Raw genomic sequence first — 22,385 nt, 5'->3', positions numbered from 1 at the left:
ATCACCTCATTAGCAAGCAATTGTAGACACAAAACACATTTTGACAAATTTCAAAATTATTAAAATTTTAAATATCTATTCAACTGGTTGAATTTGTTGCTTTATTGAAGAGTCATGATTTTTTATTTATTTATTTATTTTTTACTTTTTTTTTAATTCCTCACGAACTCCCTGCAGTTGGTCCACAGACCTCCCACTTTGAGAAAAACTGATTTGGAGTATCTCTGATTACAAAAAAAAACCCCAACCATTTGTTATAGTAGGCCTTTTCTGACATTTTTTCCCACACAGACAAAACCTGGTATAACCTCAACCTGGTATAAGCTGGTGTGTGCGTTATTTTAATGTTTTTTTTTTTCCAATGAAAAAAATGGCTCATCTCAGCCCTGGTCACCTTTCTTTTTTTAGTCTGTTAAATCTGCTGGATCATAACTAACCCCAAAATTATGTCTTTATTTGGGTCAATTTAATAAACGTGTCGGTTATTAAAACAAAACAAAACAAAACAGTAAAGTAAATAAAGAAGTATAATTTGCCTGTGCTTGTTTTGCACAAACAGGATGTTGGGTCGAATTGATTAAGTCCAGGTTAGATTAAATTTTGGACAATTTATTTGTTTACCCGTTAGTTTCAAATGTGTCCTTTTTCCGTCTGCCGCAATAATGAAAACTCAAATTCTGTGAGCGTTGAGCGCACGTGTTCGCTCCGTCTCTAACCACGCCCACTGCCTGCGTCATCGCCTCAGAGAGTCAGCGTTGCTCTGCAGCTTCGAGGACGGCGCCGCACTGCTCACTCAACAAGCGTGCACGGGGCGAGGCGGCGGTGCCCGTGCGGCCCTCATCCATCACCGCGATGGGAATTTGCCCAGCCCTCATCCCTTACTACCTTAAAGCGCTCCATCTGGGGACCCAGACTAGAAAACGCCGCAGCTGAGCGGCTTCTCTCCTCTGTAATGCACTGAGGAGAAGGATGAAGAGCAGAGACACCTAGAGATGAGAACTGTTTGGACAAGGACTTGTCTGAGCCTGTACATCTACATAATGTCTGCCATGTATATTTCTGCAGTGGTGAGTGCATTTATTTGATTCATACGCTCGGTCTCCTTTCTTCAACAGCTTCTCAATTTAAAGGGGCAGTGCCTATTTTTTTTCTTCCCACATCCTTTCCTGTCCGTTGCAGACTGAGCTTGAGGGGCAGTGTTCCTACATGTTGACAATTCGCAAATACAATGATCATTTATTCCCCCTCGCATTACGTTCTCATCAGTAACCAGTTATTCCACTGTGGGCGAAGCAACACAAAAGTAACAGTGGTGCGCTTGTTTGCCACTTTGCGATTGTGTTGACAAAACTCGAAATATCAGTTAGTCATCTGAGTCTGCACCATTCAGCGCTTGCCTTAACACAGATATCGTTTTACTTTTTGTCTATAACCGAAAGTTCGTTTAGAACTGAAACCTTTTTGCACAGCTGTTGGGGAATGCCCATTGAATCGACTATCGGTGATTAATCCATTTCCTCCCACCCAGAACACACTTTTTTACGGTTTTGTTTCAAATTTCAACAAGGAAAAACGACATTCTATAATATTGTCTTAAAAAGAGAAAGAGAAGCAACATAATGAAAACGAATGTAAAGTGTCGGAGGAAATATGAGAAAATAAGATATTTTTTAAATCTTTCACTACCGATTCTTTTATTAAAAATAAATAAATAAATAAATAAATAAATAAATAAATAAATAAATAAATAAATAAAACGTATTTCATATATGCCAGTACTCGTTTACAGTGGTTCACAAAGTGGGGTCCATGGCCTGACTGCAGGGGGTCCATGAAATAGTTTGGGTTATTAATTAATTGTTATAATTTTCAAATTTGTTTTGTGTTGACAGTTGCTTGCTAACGGGACAATGAAGCCAGCAAAGTTCAAGTGGCATTTTATTTGAGGGAGGTGTGCAATATAGCGCAGTATAACTGAATAGTAACAAATATACTTGTTGTCAAATTGAATCTGTTGCTGAATAAAAAGGGCACTTATTAATTTTGAAAATTGAATAACACTAATACATTTTAAATGCTTTCGTTTTGTTTTGTTCCCGCAAATATTTGCAATGGTGTCCTTGGAATATTAGCTTTCTAAAAGGGGTCCCTGACTCCCAAAAGTTTGAGAACCCCTGATTTATGAGTCTAGGACATTTGGAAAATTAGTTAAAAAATTCCCACTTCCATAGATTCGGTTACAGGCCCTGGGATGTTTTGTCCCACCTGTATTTTATAATAATAATAATAATAATAATAATAATAATAATAATAATAATAATAATAATAATAATAATAATAATAATAATAATATGCCAGAGAAGGGGAAAATGATCACCAAACACCTACATAGTAATCTGTATAATCTATAGCAACACACATATATAGCAGATACTATCAATGTATTTCTGCAGTACTAGATGGTTAATTGTTGAGAAATTGTACAAAACAACTTATCTTATTGACAGTAGGCCCAGCACTGGCTTGTTGTTTATGCAAAAGTTGCTAGTAGCCACTAGAATGTGCCATTTTTTCAAAAGAACAGTGACATATTGTTGCAACGTTACTTGTTTACACATTGTTAGCAGGAAAAAAAAAATGTTTTTTTTTTAAAATGTACTGCGTATGTTTTATTTAATAACTAAATTATTTTTCTTGGACGTGAATACCTTATAAATAAAATTAATACCTTAAAGGGCCTATATCATGGTATTTTAAGCTTTCCACAGTGAAATTTATGCATATAAATAATGGAATGATTGCCCTAAATTTAAATTTTTGATGAACTACATTGCAGGTAGAATGGTTACAAGAACTCTTCTCTATAATGATGTTGACACTGGTGGCAGTGACATGTAAGGTTCAATTGGGTTAATACAATTAGGAAAGCCCGTCTGTCATTGATGCTTGTTTTTTTTTTTTGCTGGGGCTGAGGATGACACAATTGCACTTCCAGCATTTTGTTTAACTGCCAAAAATGATTATAATGATTATATTCTTCTAAAATAGAGGTCGTAGTTTTTATTTTTTGACAAATTGGCAACCGGATGATTACCCTGTTAATCAACAAATAATTTTGATAATCAATTAATTGTTCAGAGAGCTAAAGTTGTCCAAATACTCAGAATTTAAACTTACAGACAGAAAATATCCTCAGATTTGTGTAAACCTCAATGAAAATAGACTGATCTCCATATTTTACACATTATAAGGCGCACCTTCAATGAATGATCAATTACAAAATTGTTTTCGCATGTAAGGCACACCGCGTTGCAAGGCACATAGAATAGAAGCTACAGTAGTGGCTGCGTGTGTGTTATGCATCCACTAGATGGAGCTGCGCTAAAGTGAATGTCAGCAAAACAGCTAGCTAAGTTAGTCAAACTTTTCAATCAGAAATTAAAGTGTCACTGTGTAAGATTTAGACAGTTTTTCATTAAAAATAAATCAATTCAATGATTATAAATTTAAAAAATGTGCAAACAGATGTGTTCTTAATGACCAACAGGACGATTTAAATATAATCAAAGCACCTCCTCCGAAGGTCGCCATGTCTCTTATAGGCACGGACAGCAGGAGAAGGAGTGTTCATTGCTGGTACTCCTTCAAATTTCAAACAGTGTGTTATAAACATTTTTATTGTAAAAAACATAAAAAAAATGAATAATTTACATGGAGATTTAGTTATTTAATGTTTTTTGTCCCTCAAAAATGAAAACTCACGGTTTATGTGCTGTATAAGGCACACCGGATTACAAAGCGCGCTGTCAGCTTTTGAGAAAATTGAAGGCTTTTAGGCACTTCTTATAGTGTGGAAAATAGTGGAAAATTATGTTGAACACATGTGTAAACATCTATTTTTACTTTGAAAATACAGTCAGCCCCCGGTTTACGAACACCCTCTTTTACGAACATTTCGACTTACTCATCACGGCAAAGTTGAACGCTATTGCTCTTACAATGTCACAGTCACTGTCTCAGTCACGGTGTCAGTCACGGAGTCAGTCACGGAGATGCTATTGGCCGGCGTCACGTCAATCACAGAAATGCCGATATGCTATTGGCCGAACGCCTTTATCTAGCTTGATGGCACAGCTGGTCAGGACGGAAGGAAGGAGAGAAAATGAGTGAAAAACGGAAGGAAGGAATGTTGTGAAGACTTTGCAAACTTTATCTGTTAGACATGGCTTCTAAAATTGCAAGTGGCGGTAAAGGAAGAAGTAAGAGGATGATGACAATAGAAACCTTGCAGGAGATAATAAAAAAATACGAAGGAGGCACACGCATAGTTAACCTTGCTCATGAGTATGGACGGAACCGCTCGGCAATCTTCTAAGGGCAAGACTTTCCTTGCCGGGGACGGACCTCGCTCGACAACAAAATGGAGAGGCTTCTTCTATTATGGATTAAAGAGAAGGAAATCACTGGTGATATGTTTTAGTTTGAGAAAAGTTCCCGTTTAAGAAAATAAATCAATAAATTCTGCGGGTTGGTCTCTGCTCTCCTCCGTCTCCACTCGGCTCAAGTCACGTCGCCCCAGAAGAAAATGTCATTTATCCTTTGTGTATTCATGTTTATTTAATTAACTGCAAAGTAGATTATGGTATTAATTTTAAATGTGTGTATATATTCGTGATGGTTATAACTATGATTTCGCCACGTTTTGCCAGTCAATGTGTACGTACAATTAACCGCGCTTTGCTACATTAACGAAATCATCTGCTCACGCACATCACGTTAACGCTGATATGCTATTGCTCTTACAATGTCACAGTCACTGTTTCAGTCACTGTGTCAGTCACGGAAATGCCGATATGCTATTGGTCGAACGCCTTCATCTAGCTTGATGGCACAGCTGGTCGGGACGGAAGGAAGGAGAGAAAATGAGTGAAAAACGGAAGGAAGGAATGTTGTTAAGACTTTGCAAACTTTATCTGTTAGACATGGCTTCTAAAATTGCTAGTGGCGGTAAAGGAAGAAGTAAGAGGATGATGACAATAGAAACGAAGCAGGAGATAATAAAAAAAAAAAATACGAAGGAGGCGCACGCATGGTTAACCTTGCTCGTGAGTATGGCCGTAACCGCTCGGCAATCTTCTAAGGGCAAGACTTTCCTTGCCAGGGGACGGAACTCGATCGACAACAAAATTGAGAGGCTTCTTCTATTATGGATTAAAGAGAAGGAAATCGCCGGTGATATGTTCTAGTTTGAGAAAAGCTCCCTTTTAAGAAAATAAATCAATAAATTCTGCGGGTTGGTCTCTGCTCCCCTCCGCCTCCACCCAGCTCAAGTCACGTCGCCCCAAAGGTAAATGTCATTTTTCCTTTGTATATGTTATTTAATTTAACTGTACAGTAGATTATGTTACTCATTTTTAATATGTGTATAAAGTCGTGATGTTTTTACCTAAGGTTTTTGCGCGCGTTGCACGCATTCACTAATTAACATAGGTTTTGATTGCCCGTCATACGAGCTGAACGGATTAAGTTCGTAACACGGGGGCCCACTGTAATAGTAAACATTTTTTTTTTGACAGCCCATCTACCCAAAAAATAAATTAGTTAGCACATTTTCTGCAGTCAATCTAATTATTATTATTTCTTTTTTTTTAAACAATATGATGACAATCAATCCTTATATGGGTGTGCGTCAATAAATAAAAATCCTGCGGAAAAATCACTTGTATTCATTTGAATAAATTTACAGCTTACTTGCAGTCCATCGGGGCACAACAAAGCATATCTGTTCAAACCACAAACCTTGCGTCAAGCCATTTGCACGATGGATAAGCACTTATCAGCAGTAATGTGACACATGCACACAAATAATCATCATTCGCTTTTGTCTGTGATAAATTCACAGTGAGTGAATCCAGACAGTCTCCTTCCTGTCTGAGCTGAAATGTGCTGAGACCACATTGTAAGGATGGCACGGGGCAACACACAACAGGTGTTTCTTGGTGTGAACAAGTGCATTAGGGGGAGGGGTTCCATAAGCTAATACACACAGGGAGAGAAGGAGGGCACGTGCATGTCTCTGTCCTGAACATGTGTCCATGTGAAGCCCCGTTTTAATTAGCAAGTCATTGCCGACAAATGTTATTCTGCCACCCGCACACAAACATGAATGCACACACCTCATATGTAAACAGAAAACATTGTTTTCACCCACCTAAAGCAACCGCTTCAAAACTTTTGAGACTCCATATGTAGCACCATAGAATTATTAGGATATTTGGCCAAACATGTCTGTTTTTGCTGTGTGCGCTTGCTTCAAGTTGTTAATATGTTGCCCTGATAGAGCAGTGATTAATGTATTCATCAAAAACTAATCGATTATCAAAGTATTCAATTCTCCATTTTCCATTATAACTATCATTTTGAGGCCTAATTGCATATACAGTATGGATATGATCCTCAATGTAAGGATGCTTTTTATCTTTGTGTTGAATCTAAATAACACCTTTGGAAACATTGGTTTTTACTTCGGAAAAGGAAAAAAAAATAACATTTGCGTTTTTTTTCTGATGTTACAGATCACGCTCTTAACTGAATCTCAACTTAATGTTATTGCACTATCAATTTGAAATATTGTCCTGCTTTTGAATAAAAAGGTTGGAAATTCAAGCATGTTTTAAAAAACACAACAAAAACGACACTTGGTGAAAATAATCATTAGTTGCAGCCCCACGCTCCTAGTTAAATTTTACTATAAGACTACGATAACACAAAAGAGAATTAAATAGTCTCTTTTTTTTTTTACACCAAAATATTGTTAGTCCTATAGCTTGATGCTATGAATAATCTAAGCTTTAGCTAAAATTAGCATAGCATTAGCATCAGCATATTATAAACCTATATGAAAAAAATAACTACTAGTTTAAAACACACAGCGCAGCAAGCAAAAACAAACTGAGCATCCGACAAAACTAACAGGCATACAGTACATGGTAACAAAAAACCAGAGGCGAGCCACAAAATTGTCGTGATTCAGCAACAAGGGTGTGGTGGTTAAAGGTTGTGAACCCAAAACTCATGGTGGCAGGTTGCCCTCAGAAAAAAAATAATATAAAAATGACCAAAAATCAAACGAGTTTGAAAGGACAGCAACAATTGTCGCAACATTGACAATGACCCAACAAGAACTGAAAGGAAAACAGGAAATTAAATACACTAAAAACTAACAAGACAACAAGGAGCACCTGGACAAGACACAATCGGAACAGAGAGTTCTTTGGCCAACGCAAGAGTAGCAATTCAATGTGGACAGGTGGAGGCAATCACACCACACCAACAAGAAAAACAGAAACATGAAGTAACATAAAGAAAAGACCAAACAACCCAAAATGTGAAGCGATAAACCAAAACCCAACAAAACTCGAAAAAATAAAGAACAGAAAACCCTGACACGAACCAAAACACAGCAAAACACCATCCAGAACATCACAAAAATAGAAATACAATTTATGCAATACGTGACTAATTACAGTTTTTTTTTTAATTTATGTAATTGATATACTGTATTTTCTTTATACATTATAATAATATATGTTTTTGCAATAGTGTTTTTTTTTTTTCATCTAAAACTATGACTTTTTGGGGATAGGGGTCTAGAATGGATTCATGACTTATCCATTCATTTCGATGTGTAAAGATGTTTTGATTTGACATCATTGTACATGACAAAGCAGTCCTTGTAGGAAGTCCATTGATTTCTCAGTGTGTCTCGAAATTGGACGAATAGCTGGCGCCTGAGATAGAATTACAGATTGCTCTGCTCACTTGTACCGGGAGTCCAAAATTCAGGGGTATGATCTGTATGCAGAGTATGTTTGTTGTGCTGAGTTGCTGCACTGTTGTCCACGTGATGTAAACAAGATCTGCCTAACCAGCAACCACACCCTCAGATGTCTCTTTTCTCTCATTGTCCGTCCTGGTAGTGAGTCACACATATCAGCAGAGTAAATAGGCGATTTTTCTGCTTTCCTGATCGGCTGGTGTTTGGTTTTGTGAGAAATAGACAAGACACAGAAACGAAATGGAGTGATAGGAACAAAGCCATGCAGCAGACCTGACTTGATACTCGACTGGCTATGTGCAGAGGCTCCAGACACTGTCTGTCTACTGTACACGTTAGCAGGAAAGTACAGGGAAAAATGCCTTGGTTGCATTTGTTTCAGCTTCTCCTTTTTGTCTTGTCACTGGTTTTAAGTGCATGGTATTTCATTTTCCACATACTCTCACTTCCCTATATTGCTAGTCCATAGTCTGTCAAATTGCCCTTCAACGTGACCGAGAATGTAAACAGCTGTACATTTTTAGGGATAAACAGTCACATTAAAAAAAGTAAGGACATTACCGTATTTCTCCAAGTACAAGTAGAGCTTTTTTCCCTTCATTTTCAACCTCCATATTAGAGGGGTCAACCTATAATCGCATAACTCAAAATAGACCATTTTTTTCCACGTACAGTTAGTATTCTCTAGTAAGGAATCATATTTGTGTAATCCAATCTTTGCTTAGAACATAATTTCCTTATGTGGGAAACGACGGTACATGTCCTGCACGAATGTGCAGTACATTAACAAAATACAATACATGTGTAAGAATACAAGCAATAAAACACAAAAATATATTGTCCAAAACCTGTTTATTGAACAAAAACTGCAGTGTTCATAACATATACGGTCTATGAGCACAATACTTGAAATTGCAAAAACATGGTCCAAATATTGTACTGTACTTACATGTCGCCGTTTTGGATCAGATGATAGAAGATTCAAAAGGTAGGAGCAGACACAGTTATTCCTTATATTGAGCGGGACCCTTCGGCGTTGGCACTACTGCAGGCTTCCTTATGTATGGTTTCCGGAACCAGAAATTCTGTTGCAAGGGATCAATCATTAAAGTAGTATGGTCATAGAAAATTTAATGCATACGTTTTTTTTTCCGGGTTCGGGAATTTCCGTTTTACGGAGGTTCGTATGTAGGAATACTTACAGTATCTGTGTTTGAATAACATTAAGTCGAACGTGGAATAAGTAAAATCATGTCGTTTACAAGGCTTAAAATGCCGGCATGAATGCGGCCAGGTGGGGGGAGAAACAGCAAAGGGCAATGTTCTAAGCTCTGATCTCACAACAGTCGTCACTTGGGTAAAGAAAGCTTTGGATAATATCCCGAGTAAGATGATCAGCAAATCTTTTCCGAAGACCTATATTTCAAACAAATTGGACAGGTCCGAATATGACATCCCGTGGAAGACTAACAAATATCTTTGAACAAATGACGAGAAGGAAGAAGAGCAACTTTTGCCATCTACAGGGTCAGGGTATTCTACTCCATTGTTGATCAGAAATCTGTTAATTGTTCAGCCTGCTTCGCTTCAGTTTGTACTATACCGCCGTCATGGCATGCTGAACAGCATATGTTACAGTAACCTCAGTAGTTTCCCTCTGTAGTTGCAGAGAGAATTAGAGGTCATGTCTGCTACCTATGAGATTATGGGTGACAGGTCAAAAGGATCGAGAGGCCGTCAAAGTTAAGATCTAACATAACATAGTCAAGTTACAGTAACTTCCAAAGAATGACAAAGCATTGATACTGGATCAGGGTAGTGGTTGTTTTTGGGTAGCTTGGATTTGGCAGGTTGATGAATATGTGGCTTTCTGGGTGGGCCTGGCCTCAGCGTGTGCCCTTCTGGCTCGCGACCATGTTGGACTAGCCTGAGGGAGCGTGCCCTGAGTGGATTAATGCGCTGTGCTCCATTCCTGTAAAACAACCACTGTGTCTGCAGTATGTGTGAAAGAGATTTCCTGTTTGATTCGTGCACATCTTCTATTCTCCAACCTCATATGAGAGTTAAAGGCTGGCCAGGACTTGCTGATTCGATGATAATTTGACAGGAAAAAAACACATTGGGAGTATCCATTATATCATGATTAAATGATTTTGTTGGACACCTTGATGAACTGGCGGATGCCTTAATGACCTAGTTTAATTATTACTCCTGTTTTAGTGTAAAGTATTGAAGTATTCATATACCGAATTTGGTATCTCCATTATATGTGATCTAATCTGTCCAATGCCTGGCTGCTATTAAGGTAGCAAACAAGTTAGCAAAATCACAAATAATTCACCTGACTCCTCGGATTTTTCACTAGCCTGGCCATATTATCACCTAACTTGGGCTCAACTTTGAAAGGGTCACAGCATCATATCATATCATATCATATCATATCATATCATATCATATCATATCATATCATATCATATCATATCATATCATATCATATCATATCATATCACATCACATCATATCATATCATATCATATCATATCATATCATATTCAAAGATTCAAAGAGATTTATTGTCGCATGCATAACATGAAACCACACAGTGAAATTTTTAGTCTGTTCACCTCCCAAGCGGACCACATTCCAAATCAAACAAATAATTTAATTTTAGAAAAAGAATAGTCCTAAAGTCGCAATTGGTTGAAGTCACCAGCTGTGATGAACACAGCATCCGGCTGCTTGATCTCATGTTTGTCAATGTCCGATCCCCCTCCGCAACACAGCGTGTACCTCCAGCTCGTCCACCGAATCTGGTGCATTCCATATATTTGTATATTTACATGTATGTATTCCAAGGCTGTTTCATTTCGAAGAATTTTCATTTTGTGTGAAAAAAAGGTTAACAGATATTCCTCGCTGCCGCAGATGGGAATATGCAGCTATAATGTTATGCATTGCATGAAATAAAATGCTTCCCTGCAGCAAAATGAAAACTTTCCTGCTATAGTTAGTTCTTGGATCGAAGCCTTTTGTCAACTACAAGAATTTTGCATCATCAATCAAGTTATTTTGGGCTCCCATCACAAAAATTTCTACTGCACCCTGTTCGTGAGTTGCCGTTGAAAGGATTAATGCAAAAATCGGGAGAAATGCAAGTTAAAACATTGGGTTTTTAATGTCCAAAATTAACACATTTCCAATTTTAAATGGCAGTAAATGAGCCTGATATGGGCCAAATCTAACATCTGCAAAGTGTACCTTTTGACCCCCCATTTGCAAGCATTTAGGTAGGACGTCATATTGAAAATTGACATGTTTTGACAATCTATGCAATATTTTAGCATCCTTGTTTGTTTTTTTTTTAAATATGCTTTTCCTTTGATAACGCATATCAAAAACATCAAAAAGCCCGAGTTGGGTCAAAATTTCGCCCAGAGATTAATCTGTAATTGTCACTGACTCAAATAAGAAGTATGTGACTGGACTGTCAATATGGAGTAAATGTTTTTGTTTGAACATTTCTCCAAGTACGTTCAAACATGTTTGAAAGTATGTTAGAATGTAGGCTACTCATAAGCTAAATGCTAAGAACATGGCATTTTCCCCATAACGCAACAGAATATTGACATACACATGAAAAAGAAACTTCTATTTCTTGTGGATTTGTCCTACAAGTAAGTGCGTTTGTATTTACTAACACTTTGTTTGAATGTATATACAAATATGCTCAAAGGTATTTGCAAGTATGTTTGAATGAGTTTGCCTGTCAAAAAGGTTTCGTCCACGCTCCTGTACTATTGTTTGTACAGCTCATATAAAAACTTTAATTTCTATATATTAAATCTGCAGCCTGTTTGTATTCTTATTCTTATTGATTTAGCTATATTTGTGTTTAGTTGTTTTATAGCGTGTGCATTTTTGAAGTAGATGTGCCGCAAATGTTCTGTAGCATATTATTGTTTATGTGGATCATATCACGGGTGAACCCACATTCTTAACTGTCTTTATATTAGATTCTATTTTGAGAAAAATGCGTACATAATTTCAAAAGAAATCTTTCCCAGTCTTATTAAACAAGAGGACATCTCTGGAGTCCTAATAAAATCTTTTGCTCAGTGAAATATCTCCCGGTTTTCATGGATGGCAAGCTTTCACACTAGTCATCAGCAAAAAATTCCTGCTAGCTCATCACTTCAAACCAGACCATTCTCTTTTTTGTCCCGCATACCAACACAAACTGCTAATCTCATTTGTAAATTTTCAAAGCATACTGTACATGCAACACACTGTGAAAATACGATTTACAAACACTTGGTTTTATACCTGTTGATTCCACCTTGTATTCGAAATTCAAATGAAACAAAAATGACCTACATGTAGCCAAAATAATGTGGAAATAATAAACCTATTATTCACCAAATGTGGTGGGAAGAAACGTGGAGCTGTCTCTTTGTTTTCTGGGGTCAAGGTTTGCTATAACTACTTTGCCGTGACTCACCTTATGTGTTCTGTGTGACGTCAAATTAGATATGTCAAGCTATTCCCCTCAACCATGTATGTGTCGACTTCCCAGCAGAGTTGACAGTGGAGCCAGGATTAAAGGGTGATGCATGGTGACCACCAGCCATTGTAAAATCTACTCAACCATTGTGTGCACAGTCATGCTTGTTCTTTTGTCTCATGTGCCTGAGGGTCAGGAGAATCTGGTCGATCACGCAACCCGACCTTATAAATTCAGTTCATCAGAAAGAACAGCAATCATATGGCCTGTGCTCATCTGTGTTTTGCTGAATGATGTTTTATAACAACTTCAGCTCAGAGTGTACACCACCTACTGCCCAGAGACTACTGGGATGGGCTCGCTTGTGTCCCTCTTGAGGACAAGAGGCTAAGATAATGGATGGAAGGATGTTCTGATAATAGTGATACAGATGGCCTCATCCTGTCTCCGCAGACCCAGAAACACCAACACAAACATTTCACGCTGATTTTAAATTGCAGTTCAACATCCCATTAATATCCCTCTACTTATATACTTTGTGTCACCACCAAATCCGCTTAAGCTGGTGGAAAGGGGGCCATTGCGACCCGCCATCCACATTTTTGCGGCCCTCCACATAGACTAAAAGTAAATGTTGTCATGGCCCGCAATGTTATTTAAGAAGTACTAAAAATAATTTTGCTGGACAGCGATAAGTGTGAAAACAATCGTAATTTGCCTCATCACCCTTAACCATAGATGCGTCTGCTATTGGATTATTTGCAATAATTACTGAAGTTTATGTACAATTATTTCAATTATTTTAAAATCTGCTCAAGAAAGAAAATATCCGAATTGTGTAATGAGTTATTTTCGTCATAAAATAATTCTTACTAACTCAGTTACAGTTTTGATCAAGTAATTAGTAACTATAATTAATTTCTTTTACAACATAATGTTCCCCACACTGTTAGTAAGACATAGTCTCTTTACAAATTAGGTCAAATGGACTAGGCATGAGCATTTTTTTAGTTTAGAGTGTGGTCAAGGAAGGACTTAACCTTGTGTCTTGACTCTTGAGTAATCCCCATATTGTAACATTATTTAAACGTGTTTACATTTGTTTAGAGTTGCAGTCTTGCGTTGGCATTTTGTAAACGACTGCTAAAGGAGACACGCAAATGCAAATTTTCAGCCAAAAATGAGATTTTTTTTCTTTCTTTTTTTTTTTTATTTGATGCCAAAAGACAAAACAGAAAGGAAACATTCAAAAAATGATTCACATAAAATTAAAACCTTTATTGTTTTAAGTTCTTCTTTTAAACGTAGAATGAAGTAAAATAATTGATGTATTTTGCCACACACTACTTGTTGCAGACAGTTCAGCAAATATTTTATCCTCGGCAAATATTTTACGTTCAGTCACTTTACGTAATACTAACTTGCAATATGCAAATTGAGATGATTATATATCAGAAACTATGGTTATCCCAATAAAAGTCATCCCAATTCCTGTGCCGCTGGTGACAGACCTGTGCTCCACTGTGATGTTACAGTCTGTTTCCAAAGTTGAGTGGATGCCTCAAGGACTCATCTGAAGAAAGTTAATTTTTTTTTTTTCAACTTTGGTGACTGCGTCATCCACACAGCTTTAGTCAAGTACACAGTCATAGCTATAAATGCAAAGCTGCTTAAAAAAAAAAAAAAAAGCACAATCTGTTGTTTTTTATTCCTCCTTTTTGGTTTTTGTTTTCGATCATCCAATTTCATTTTGGTACTTCCCTACCATTTGTGTTTGTTTTCATATTTGACTCTCCGCACCAGTGCTTCTTAAATATTTTTTGCGAAGCACCCTGCCTCCAGAAGAGAAAACCCAATCACTGCAATGACTATAAATACGGTCATTATTTATAAAAATTGTAAAAGTATAACTAAAACTGCGTCCTTTAACATTATCAAAAGAAAAGGTAATACAATTCCACTTTCAACAACTGTTGGCCACTTTTTTTACAGTGTTTATACAAGTTACAGATTATTCTGAAACTGAAAAAAAACAAGTGCATCAAAATGACAGAATTTTAAAAAAATATATATGCCAAATGTAATTCAAACAAAATTAGAATTACACTTGACATGGCAAAAACAAAGACACACACACACACACACACACACACACACTCAAAGCTTACACAAAGTTGTCTCATGAAAGAAGTAACAGCAGAGCCAACATTTATTTTCCTGACAATACTGGGCCTGTTTACACAGTAGGAGACGGCAGCTAGTGCGATGCCTGTCAGACAGTAGCAATCGCTTTTTCAACATAAAGAGTCTTCTGTGATGAACTCCAAACCCCCTCTGGTTTTCTGATATTTCCAATCATGCAGGCCCCTCTCCTTATATGTTCATTTCTAAACCTACCATGAAAAGTGGAGGGTTCGCCGGTTTGAATGAACCATCCTTTCCGGGTGGGTACCTTTCACACAGGACACACAGTAAAAACCAGTTTTGATGGGCAGTGTGAAAGACGCTGTTATCTCTGTCAGCTTTCGTCAGCTCTGCCTCTCGCGTGTGAGCCATACTTTCCCCGGCGTCTTCCCCAGCTGTCTCGTCTTGTAATTGTCTTATCTATGGATATGGTATTGTCTGTTCACGTATTGCTCACTTTATCTCTGTGAAGGGAGATATACGTTTTTATCTAGTTTCTTTTTTTTCAGAGTGCATTGTTTATCTTAGATTTTAAATACCGTAGTTCCTCAAAATTAGGACACATGTGTATTGGATGCACCCTTAATTTTAGGGTCAAATTCTGGTATTTTCAATGTTACCGTGTATCGGACGCACCAACTACAGCAGAAGAGAATAAATGTCGTCCTTGTAAATTCCTCATATTTATTGTGTTCATGGCCATAAGTTATATATTTGCTGCGAGTTAAGTTAAGTGTGGTTCAGATTTCTGACATTGTGAGCGGTCGGTGAACATTGCGGCAGTGTAATGTTGAATGCGCTCAAAGCAATAGTTTTTCCTATTACTTGCAATGCATATTTTTTGCTATAAATACTCGTAAGTTGCACACCATCGGTGTTCCACCAAGTTTGTAATTGTGTGTATATGCCAAAAGACCACAATTATAAATGAGTCAAACGGAATATCTGTTCATGTTCTCATACCGGTGCACACAGCTCCGTACCTTGCCACTCTAATTGAATCAGCTGGAGAAGTCATAACCTTTACATGATCCTCTCCAGTATAGTAATATTCCTCTGCATGAACAAGGCTGGGCTTGGACACGGGTTCAGTCTGCTTGCTTCTATTGAAACTAATGCTTTAACAACCTCAGCTAACATGAGCTGCATTTAGCTGCAACAGCCAACTGACCTTTGGCCTCTAGCTCGTCCCGTTATGGTAATTATTTTAAGTAAGAACCGGGTAGCTCGGTGGTTAGCATGTCCGGCTCACAGTTCAAAGTCCCGGGTTCAATTCCAACTTGCTCTGACCTTCCTGTGTGGATTTGGCATTTTCTCACGGAACCCGCATAAATTCTCTCTGGGCATTCCAGTTTTCTCCCACACCCCAAAAACATGCAGAGCAGGTGTATAGGGCAAATTAAATTGTACTTTGGTGCGATTGGGTGCGTGAATGGTTGTTGGTTTCTGTGTGCCCTGCAATTGGCTGATAGCCAGTTCAGGGTGTCCCGCGCCGACTGCTCAAAGACAGCTGGGATAGACACCAGTAAGCCAGCGACGCTAGTGAAGATAATCAGCTATAGAATACGGCTGATATAAAAATGTGCATATGTGCATCAAAAGCTTATGTGGATGCCTTATCAATCTTACTCAAATGGTGTCATATAAAAAAATTCAATCTTTAAGTTACCCTCCATAGCACACACCCATACTTTTGGCCTTCATTTTTGTAAAAAAAAAAAAAAAAAGTTTCATATTTGCGGAACTACGGTAAACCATTTGAAATGAAACATTTGTTCCTATAAAGTTGTTTATCTGCTTTTCAATTGCAGTACATTAATATAATATCTCACTGTGGTCCTCAGGTCCTGTGGACATTGATGGTTGAAATCTCAGCCCGGGTATTGACCACAACTCACCCACTCGCTGACCAGCTCCTCCTCTCTCCCCGCCACTATCAATATAAAGACCCAGTCTCTGGCTCCCAGTTGGTCTGTGACAAGTGCCCGGCAGGTACTTATGTGTCTGCCCATTGTTCTCTAACTGCAGTTAGAGAGTGCAGCCCCTGCCCTGAAGGTACTTTTACTCGAGGTGAAAATGGCGTTGCCCAATGTCATCACTGTCGTCCGCCATGTCCTGATGGCCTCATTGAGCGAGTACCCTGCACTACCTCCCAGGACCGCGTGTGTACCTGCCCACCAAACAGCTTTCTGACAGGGGAAGGGATCGCCAAATGTAAGCCCCATTCCCTGTGCCCTCCAGGGACAAGGATGAAAAAGCGAGGTACTGAAACAGAAGATGTTATTTGTAAGCCGTGTACCAAAGGAACTTTCTCTGACATGGAATCAAATGCGCTCAAGTGCCGAGCCCATGCGGACTGCCAAGCTCAGGGGTTGACACTGCTCATAGCGGGGACAAGAGAGAAAGATAATCTGTGTGGACCCCTGTCTACAGCCCTCTCATCTGCATCTTCCTCCACAACCACCGCAAAAGGACAGGAATTAGTGACATTGGAATCAACCTCACCCCCATTAGATCACAAAGGTGAGTTTGTTTAGTGTCTCCACATTCAGGAAAAACCCCATTCAACCGAGAGCCTTTTTTTTAAAGGAAGCACATTCTTTGACATAGAAACAGTGGTGGCTTCTACTCATTTTACTCCAGGAATGCTATTCTTTGTAGTCATGACGAGATCAACGTCTTTTTTTTTTCTCACTGTTCCTAACCTCAATAATGTGTCGGATCAGGGAACATGAGTAATTCTCCCCCTCCCCCCATTTGTTTTTTCTTCTTGTTAGTCAGTGGGTCATTTCTGAGAATCGACCAGATGTACTCCGTATTATTTCACCACCAACAAAACTCATACCTAGAATGATGTCATAACTTTTTGTGTTTGGTATGGGATCAGTGTCGATTATGTCACTCATCAGTGGGGATGAGGAAGGACTGACTTCTATTATGCACAACAAGGAGAGTTGCATAGTCGAAACGTATTTTATCAGTGTCATCCATAGGGTGTACAGAGGCTTTTAAGGCTTTCTTGCTCTTCTAGTCAAGAAAAAGAGCTATCAATCCCAAATAAACAAAAAATCCATCTGAATCTTTTATTGGACTATAGTAATTGCGAGAAGACATTGAGAATGACACTAATTTATATTTATCTATCATACAGTCACAAACTTTCCACCATGATCCTAACATGTTTTTTTTTATCCTAGTTTATCCAATTAAAAAAAAAAAATCATATGTCTACTAGGAACTGGACTATATCAGATTCTGATGGTATGATAACTGATGAGCAAAAATATAATGGTGTCACAGTTAATTTTTTCCCATTTAATACAGTTTATTTTATTTTTAAATAAAATATAGAATATTTGGTGCGGCTCGGTGAGAGTAATTAGCACGTCTGTTTCATAGTTCAGAGTCCCGAGTTTAAATCCACCTCACCCCAGAACTTCCTGTGTCGAGTTTGCATGTTGTCCCTGAGCCCGCGTGGGTTCCCTCCAGGCACTCCGCCTTCCTCTCACACTCCAAAAACATGCAAGGTGTATTGTACGCTTTAAATTCTTCTTAGGTGTGATTGGGTGCAGGAAAGGTTGATCCTTGTTTGCCTATGTACCCTGCGATTGGCTGGAAACCATTTCAAAGTGTCCCTCGCCTACTGTCCATTGACAGCTGAGATAGATACTGTAGATAGATAGCAACCCTAGTGAAGATAAGCGGCCCCCAAAAAATGGATGGATGGATATTAAATATTTGGCACGTTAAGAAATATGTACCATGTATAATAACAAATTTGCATTAACCTTCTTATTTTTGTAATTGTTCTTAGCAAGTCACAGTGCCCCGTCAGCTATTTTTTTTAGAGAAAGACCTACCCCTTATCCCCCATGCATGTTGAGAACGTAAAAAACAAGCAATGATTTCCCTCTAATTATTTTCAAAGAGGTGGCTTGTTGTTTAAATAACTATGCACACAGCTAATACTATTATTTAAACACTTTTTAGTTAGATTAAGCAAAAAATAGAAAAAAAACCCCCACTCATTACCGGTTATATATAAATATACCGGTATGAGCGGGTATTAAAACCCTGACTTTGGCCATACATAACTTGGAAATTCAAATGTAACCACTAAAGAGTCGCAATTCCGTGAAATCTGAAGGTGGCCTTAATTTCCGGAGTAGGTAGATTTAATATATGAATTCCATAGACATCCATTTGCAAAATATATCAGACTTTAATTGTCTGGCGTTGTGGAGCCGGAGATTACTGATCTTACCTGATCCAGTGATGTGAGTGCGGTTCATCTAAAGGCTACTATGAAAAAGTGTGTGCTTTTCATACACTTTTTAATGAATGCAGTAATTTAATCAGAAGACAGTGCTCATAACTGAATGCCCAATTAGAACATTGTGACAAACACATTACAAGGAAATCACATTATCTCTTCACTGTTGAGCAGTTTTTGGTAACAGGCCCACAAGATACAGTACTTATGTGGTCATTAGGGTGTACCTAACAAAAGAAAATTCAAAATGGTTTTTAACACGGGAGGTACAAAGCAATTCAATAGAGCTGGATATTGGGTCTTAAAAGAGTGTTTCGTTATACTGCGATACATCAGGGGCGTACAGTGATCCCCCTACTTCGCTGTTAATGGGGAGTGTCAACCCCCCGTGAAGTGTGAAACCCGCGAAGTAGGGTATCAGTTCCTAGATTTCTATGTACGCCCCAATATAGCCGCAGTAACCATAAACTTTTTATTTTTTTGGTATTTTTTGCATATTTTATTTCCTTTCTCCTATTATTTAACATTAAAGTATCCTTATTAACATTATTCTATATTCATTAAATAACTAATATTACTTAGTTTGTTGAGAATTTGTTCTCATCACTGGTTATCTGCACCAAGACTCCGGTGAAAGAGTACGCAAGTCATCACGTTGAACTTCTCATTTATTTTGGCTCATGTTTGGTGTATCATATAGCATCTGTTGAATAATAAATCAACAACAATCATAAAGTCAGTAAACTAACATATAAACACTTAATCTATGAATTTACTGTATTTTTAGCCGACATTAGCGGGTTAGCAACAACTAACAACTACTAACTATAAAGTGCAACCTCTACACAAACGAACACATAAACAGAATAAACTGTCATCGCTTACTAAACATGGGCAGTAGTTTGCGTTATCAACACAAATGATAATAAACTATAAATATGAGCTTGCGTTGTCATTCACTATGTCACCGTAAGGAGCCGAATGACGCACAGAGAATTTAAAACAGGAAACAGAAATGCAACCCGACCCGACAAATTAAAAGCACACATTTCAAAATAAGATAACAAATGTCACGAACTCTAACGCTTGAATTCTTAACATAGTTATTAATAATATTACTTCGTTATTTGATGAATACAGTACTGTATCATGTACTTTTTTGCTTTTTTAAATTTGTTTCAATTTTTGTGCATTTTTTAAATTATTTTTTAGTTTGAAATATTTTTAATTTTTCCTGGAAAAACTCGCGAAGTACTGAGAACGAAGTACTGAGAACGCGATATTTGAGACCGCGAAGTAGGAGGGATCACCACTGTATTGCAATACAAATTGCGATATATTGGTCAATGTTTGATTAAAAAAAAAAAAAAAAACTTGGCATATTAATTAAAATGAATGAAATAAACAGAAGGAAATGGATAAAATAGACAAATTCAATTTATTCTTTTTCAGAAGCCACACATCATTGACATCTCCGAGCACACATTCAAAAAAGTATGGAGTAAGATGGCTGTCTAAAAGGCGTGTCCGTGTTTTCAAATAGACGTATGCACGTTTTCAGGTTTGAATCCGTGTTTTCAGATTTGTATTTGTGTTTTCAGATTTGTATCTGTATTTTACCACTTGTATGAGAACGACTCTCGCGAGACACTATGTGAATCTCGCGAGAGTCATACTCATACGAGTGGTAAAACTCAGATATAAATTTGAAAACACAAATACAAAGTTGAAAACACGGATACATCTTTTTGACAGCCATCATACTCCATAGATCCATGCGTGCAAAGGCAGATCCATGCATCCAAAGGAAGATTCACGTACGTGTCTAGCGAGAGTCGTACTCATACAAGTGGTAAAACACAAATACAAATCTGAAAACACAAATACAAATCTGAAAAATCAAGTACAAATTTGGAAACACGGATACAAATCTGAAAGCAAGGCATACGTCTATTTGAAAATACGGATACCCCTTTTTGACAGCGATCTTACTCCATGCTGGAACACATAGCTACTGTACATATTGTTGTCCAGGGAGACGGGGAAAGTCCCTATTCCATGGCCGGAGTTGCCCTCTGGGATAGACGGTCCTAACACCGAGCCCGCAGTCGACAAAATGGGCAGCGGGGAGGCAGGGTCGACATTAGCCATCACTTTAATTACATTATTACTCAACACAGCAATCCACTGGACATACTCCCGCTTCTACAACTTCCTCTACTGCCACGCATGCACCTGCTCCACACTCTCACTCGGTCTCCAGTTGTGTTTTTGAAGCGCTTGAAATGATTTATATGTAAAACACGATTCATAATATAACAAAAATCATGACACAACAGCCACTCCAGAGCAGATTGATATAAAAAATGAAATACAGTATTAGAAAAATAAGGTGTTTCAAAACCGATATGCTATATGTTGGAAAATGAATGTCGAATTGTAAATGCGTATTGCGTAACTTTGTATTGCAATTTATCAATATAGCACAGCCCTACGATTCACTGAAAGTTAGTTTAGAAAGTGGAACAATTTGCAGTTGGGTTATTACAGGACAGTGAGTTACAATTCAGAACAGTATAGCTGGGTTGGAGAGGCTGTGATGCAGTTCTTTCTTGTGGTAATGTCCCATACATTTGAATGCACTTGTCAGTTATGTAAATGTGCCTTTTTAAAGATATCTCTCTCCAATAAAAGACCATTTGATACATACTGTATCTTGATATATTTTTAAGTAGAGCAGTTTGGTATGGTTGGATTCAATGCGATCGTTTAAGTAAAAAAAAAAAAAAAAAAATCCGATTTAAGCTGTTTTTTATTACACCCTTATATTCTTACAGTATATTTTTTGTATGAGCTTATTACAGAGGTTTGCATATGAACTTAATTGCTAGTCTTAATGATTTCTTGACCTTTGGCATTCATTCTCCCTATTATCCATTTATTTTTATCCCTGTCTCAACCCAGGCATCACTGGCCGTTCAGCTGCTATTCAACTAAGGGAAAACCAAAGTGGGAAACTCGAGGATGAAATTCACACTCGTGCTACAAGCGCCATTCCATTGATCAGTGACTCTGCTCAGCCTTCGCCACCCACACACCCAAAACAACTGTTGCGACGCAAGCATCCATGGGCTGAAGCAAATTCCGATCTTTTGCATCGTCCTGACAAGAGGACAATAGAAAGAGTTGAGGTTTCAGAGATCAGAGAGCAGATGGGGATCAGTAAGATTGCTGTGCAGTCGAACGGAGACAGAGTTTCCAATTATAACCGTCCCACTCGAAGAGGATCCCCACGGCCGAGCACTCACGATCACTTCGATATCAACGAGCACCTCCCCTGGATGATAGTCCTGCTGCTCTTGCTTGTACTGGTTGTGATCGTGACATGCAGTGTAAAAAGGAGTTCCCATGTACTAAAGAAAGGCCCCATGCAGGACCCGAGCAGTATTGTAGAGCGGGCAATTCAGAAGAAGCCATCTGTACCCCCAAGACAGGTCAAAGAGAAGTGGATCTATTACTCCAATGGACAAGGTTAGTCTGCTGCTACACTTACTTGTTACAGAATCAGAATCAGTATTACAAATGGGAAT

At 38.1% G+C, this 22,385-nt stretch overlaps 1 protein-coding gene across 1 annotated transcript in view; it reads left to right on the top strand.

Annotated features, from left to right (window-relative positions):
• The first annotated feature begins 759 nt into the window (after positions 1-759).
• Positions 760-22,385, top strand: part of tnfrsf21 (tumor necrosis factor receptor superfamily, member 21) — a 48,144-nt gene continuing 26,518 nt past the window's right edge. Inside the window, exons 1-3 of the mRNA XM_088403544.1 lie at positions 760-1,067; positions 16,367-17,045; positions 21,760-22,326. Of these exons, the coding sequence (XP_088259670.1) occupies positions 993-1,067; positions 16,367-17,045; positions 21,760-22,326 (1,321 nt within the window). The 5' untranslated portion in view covers positions 760-992. The remainder of the gene's footprint in view (positions 1,068-16,366; positions 17,046-21,759; positions 22,327-22,385) is intronic.

This window comes from Hippichthys cyanospilos, chromosome 20, assembly GCF_059441005.1.
Source record: "Hippichthys cyanospilos isolate Australia breed blue-spotted pipefish chromosome 20, RoL_Hcya_1.0, whole genome shotgun sequence".
NCBI lineage: Eukaryota > Metazoa > Chordata > Actinopteri > Syngnathiformes > Syngnathidae > Hippichthys > Hippichthys cyanospilos.
Note: the sequence above shows the minus strand (reverse complement) of the source record. Positions and strands in the feature narration are given on the sequence as shown.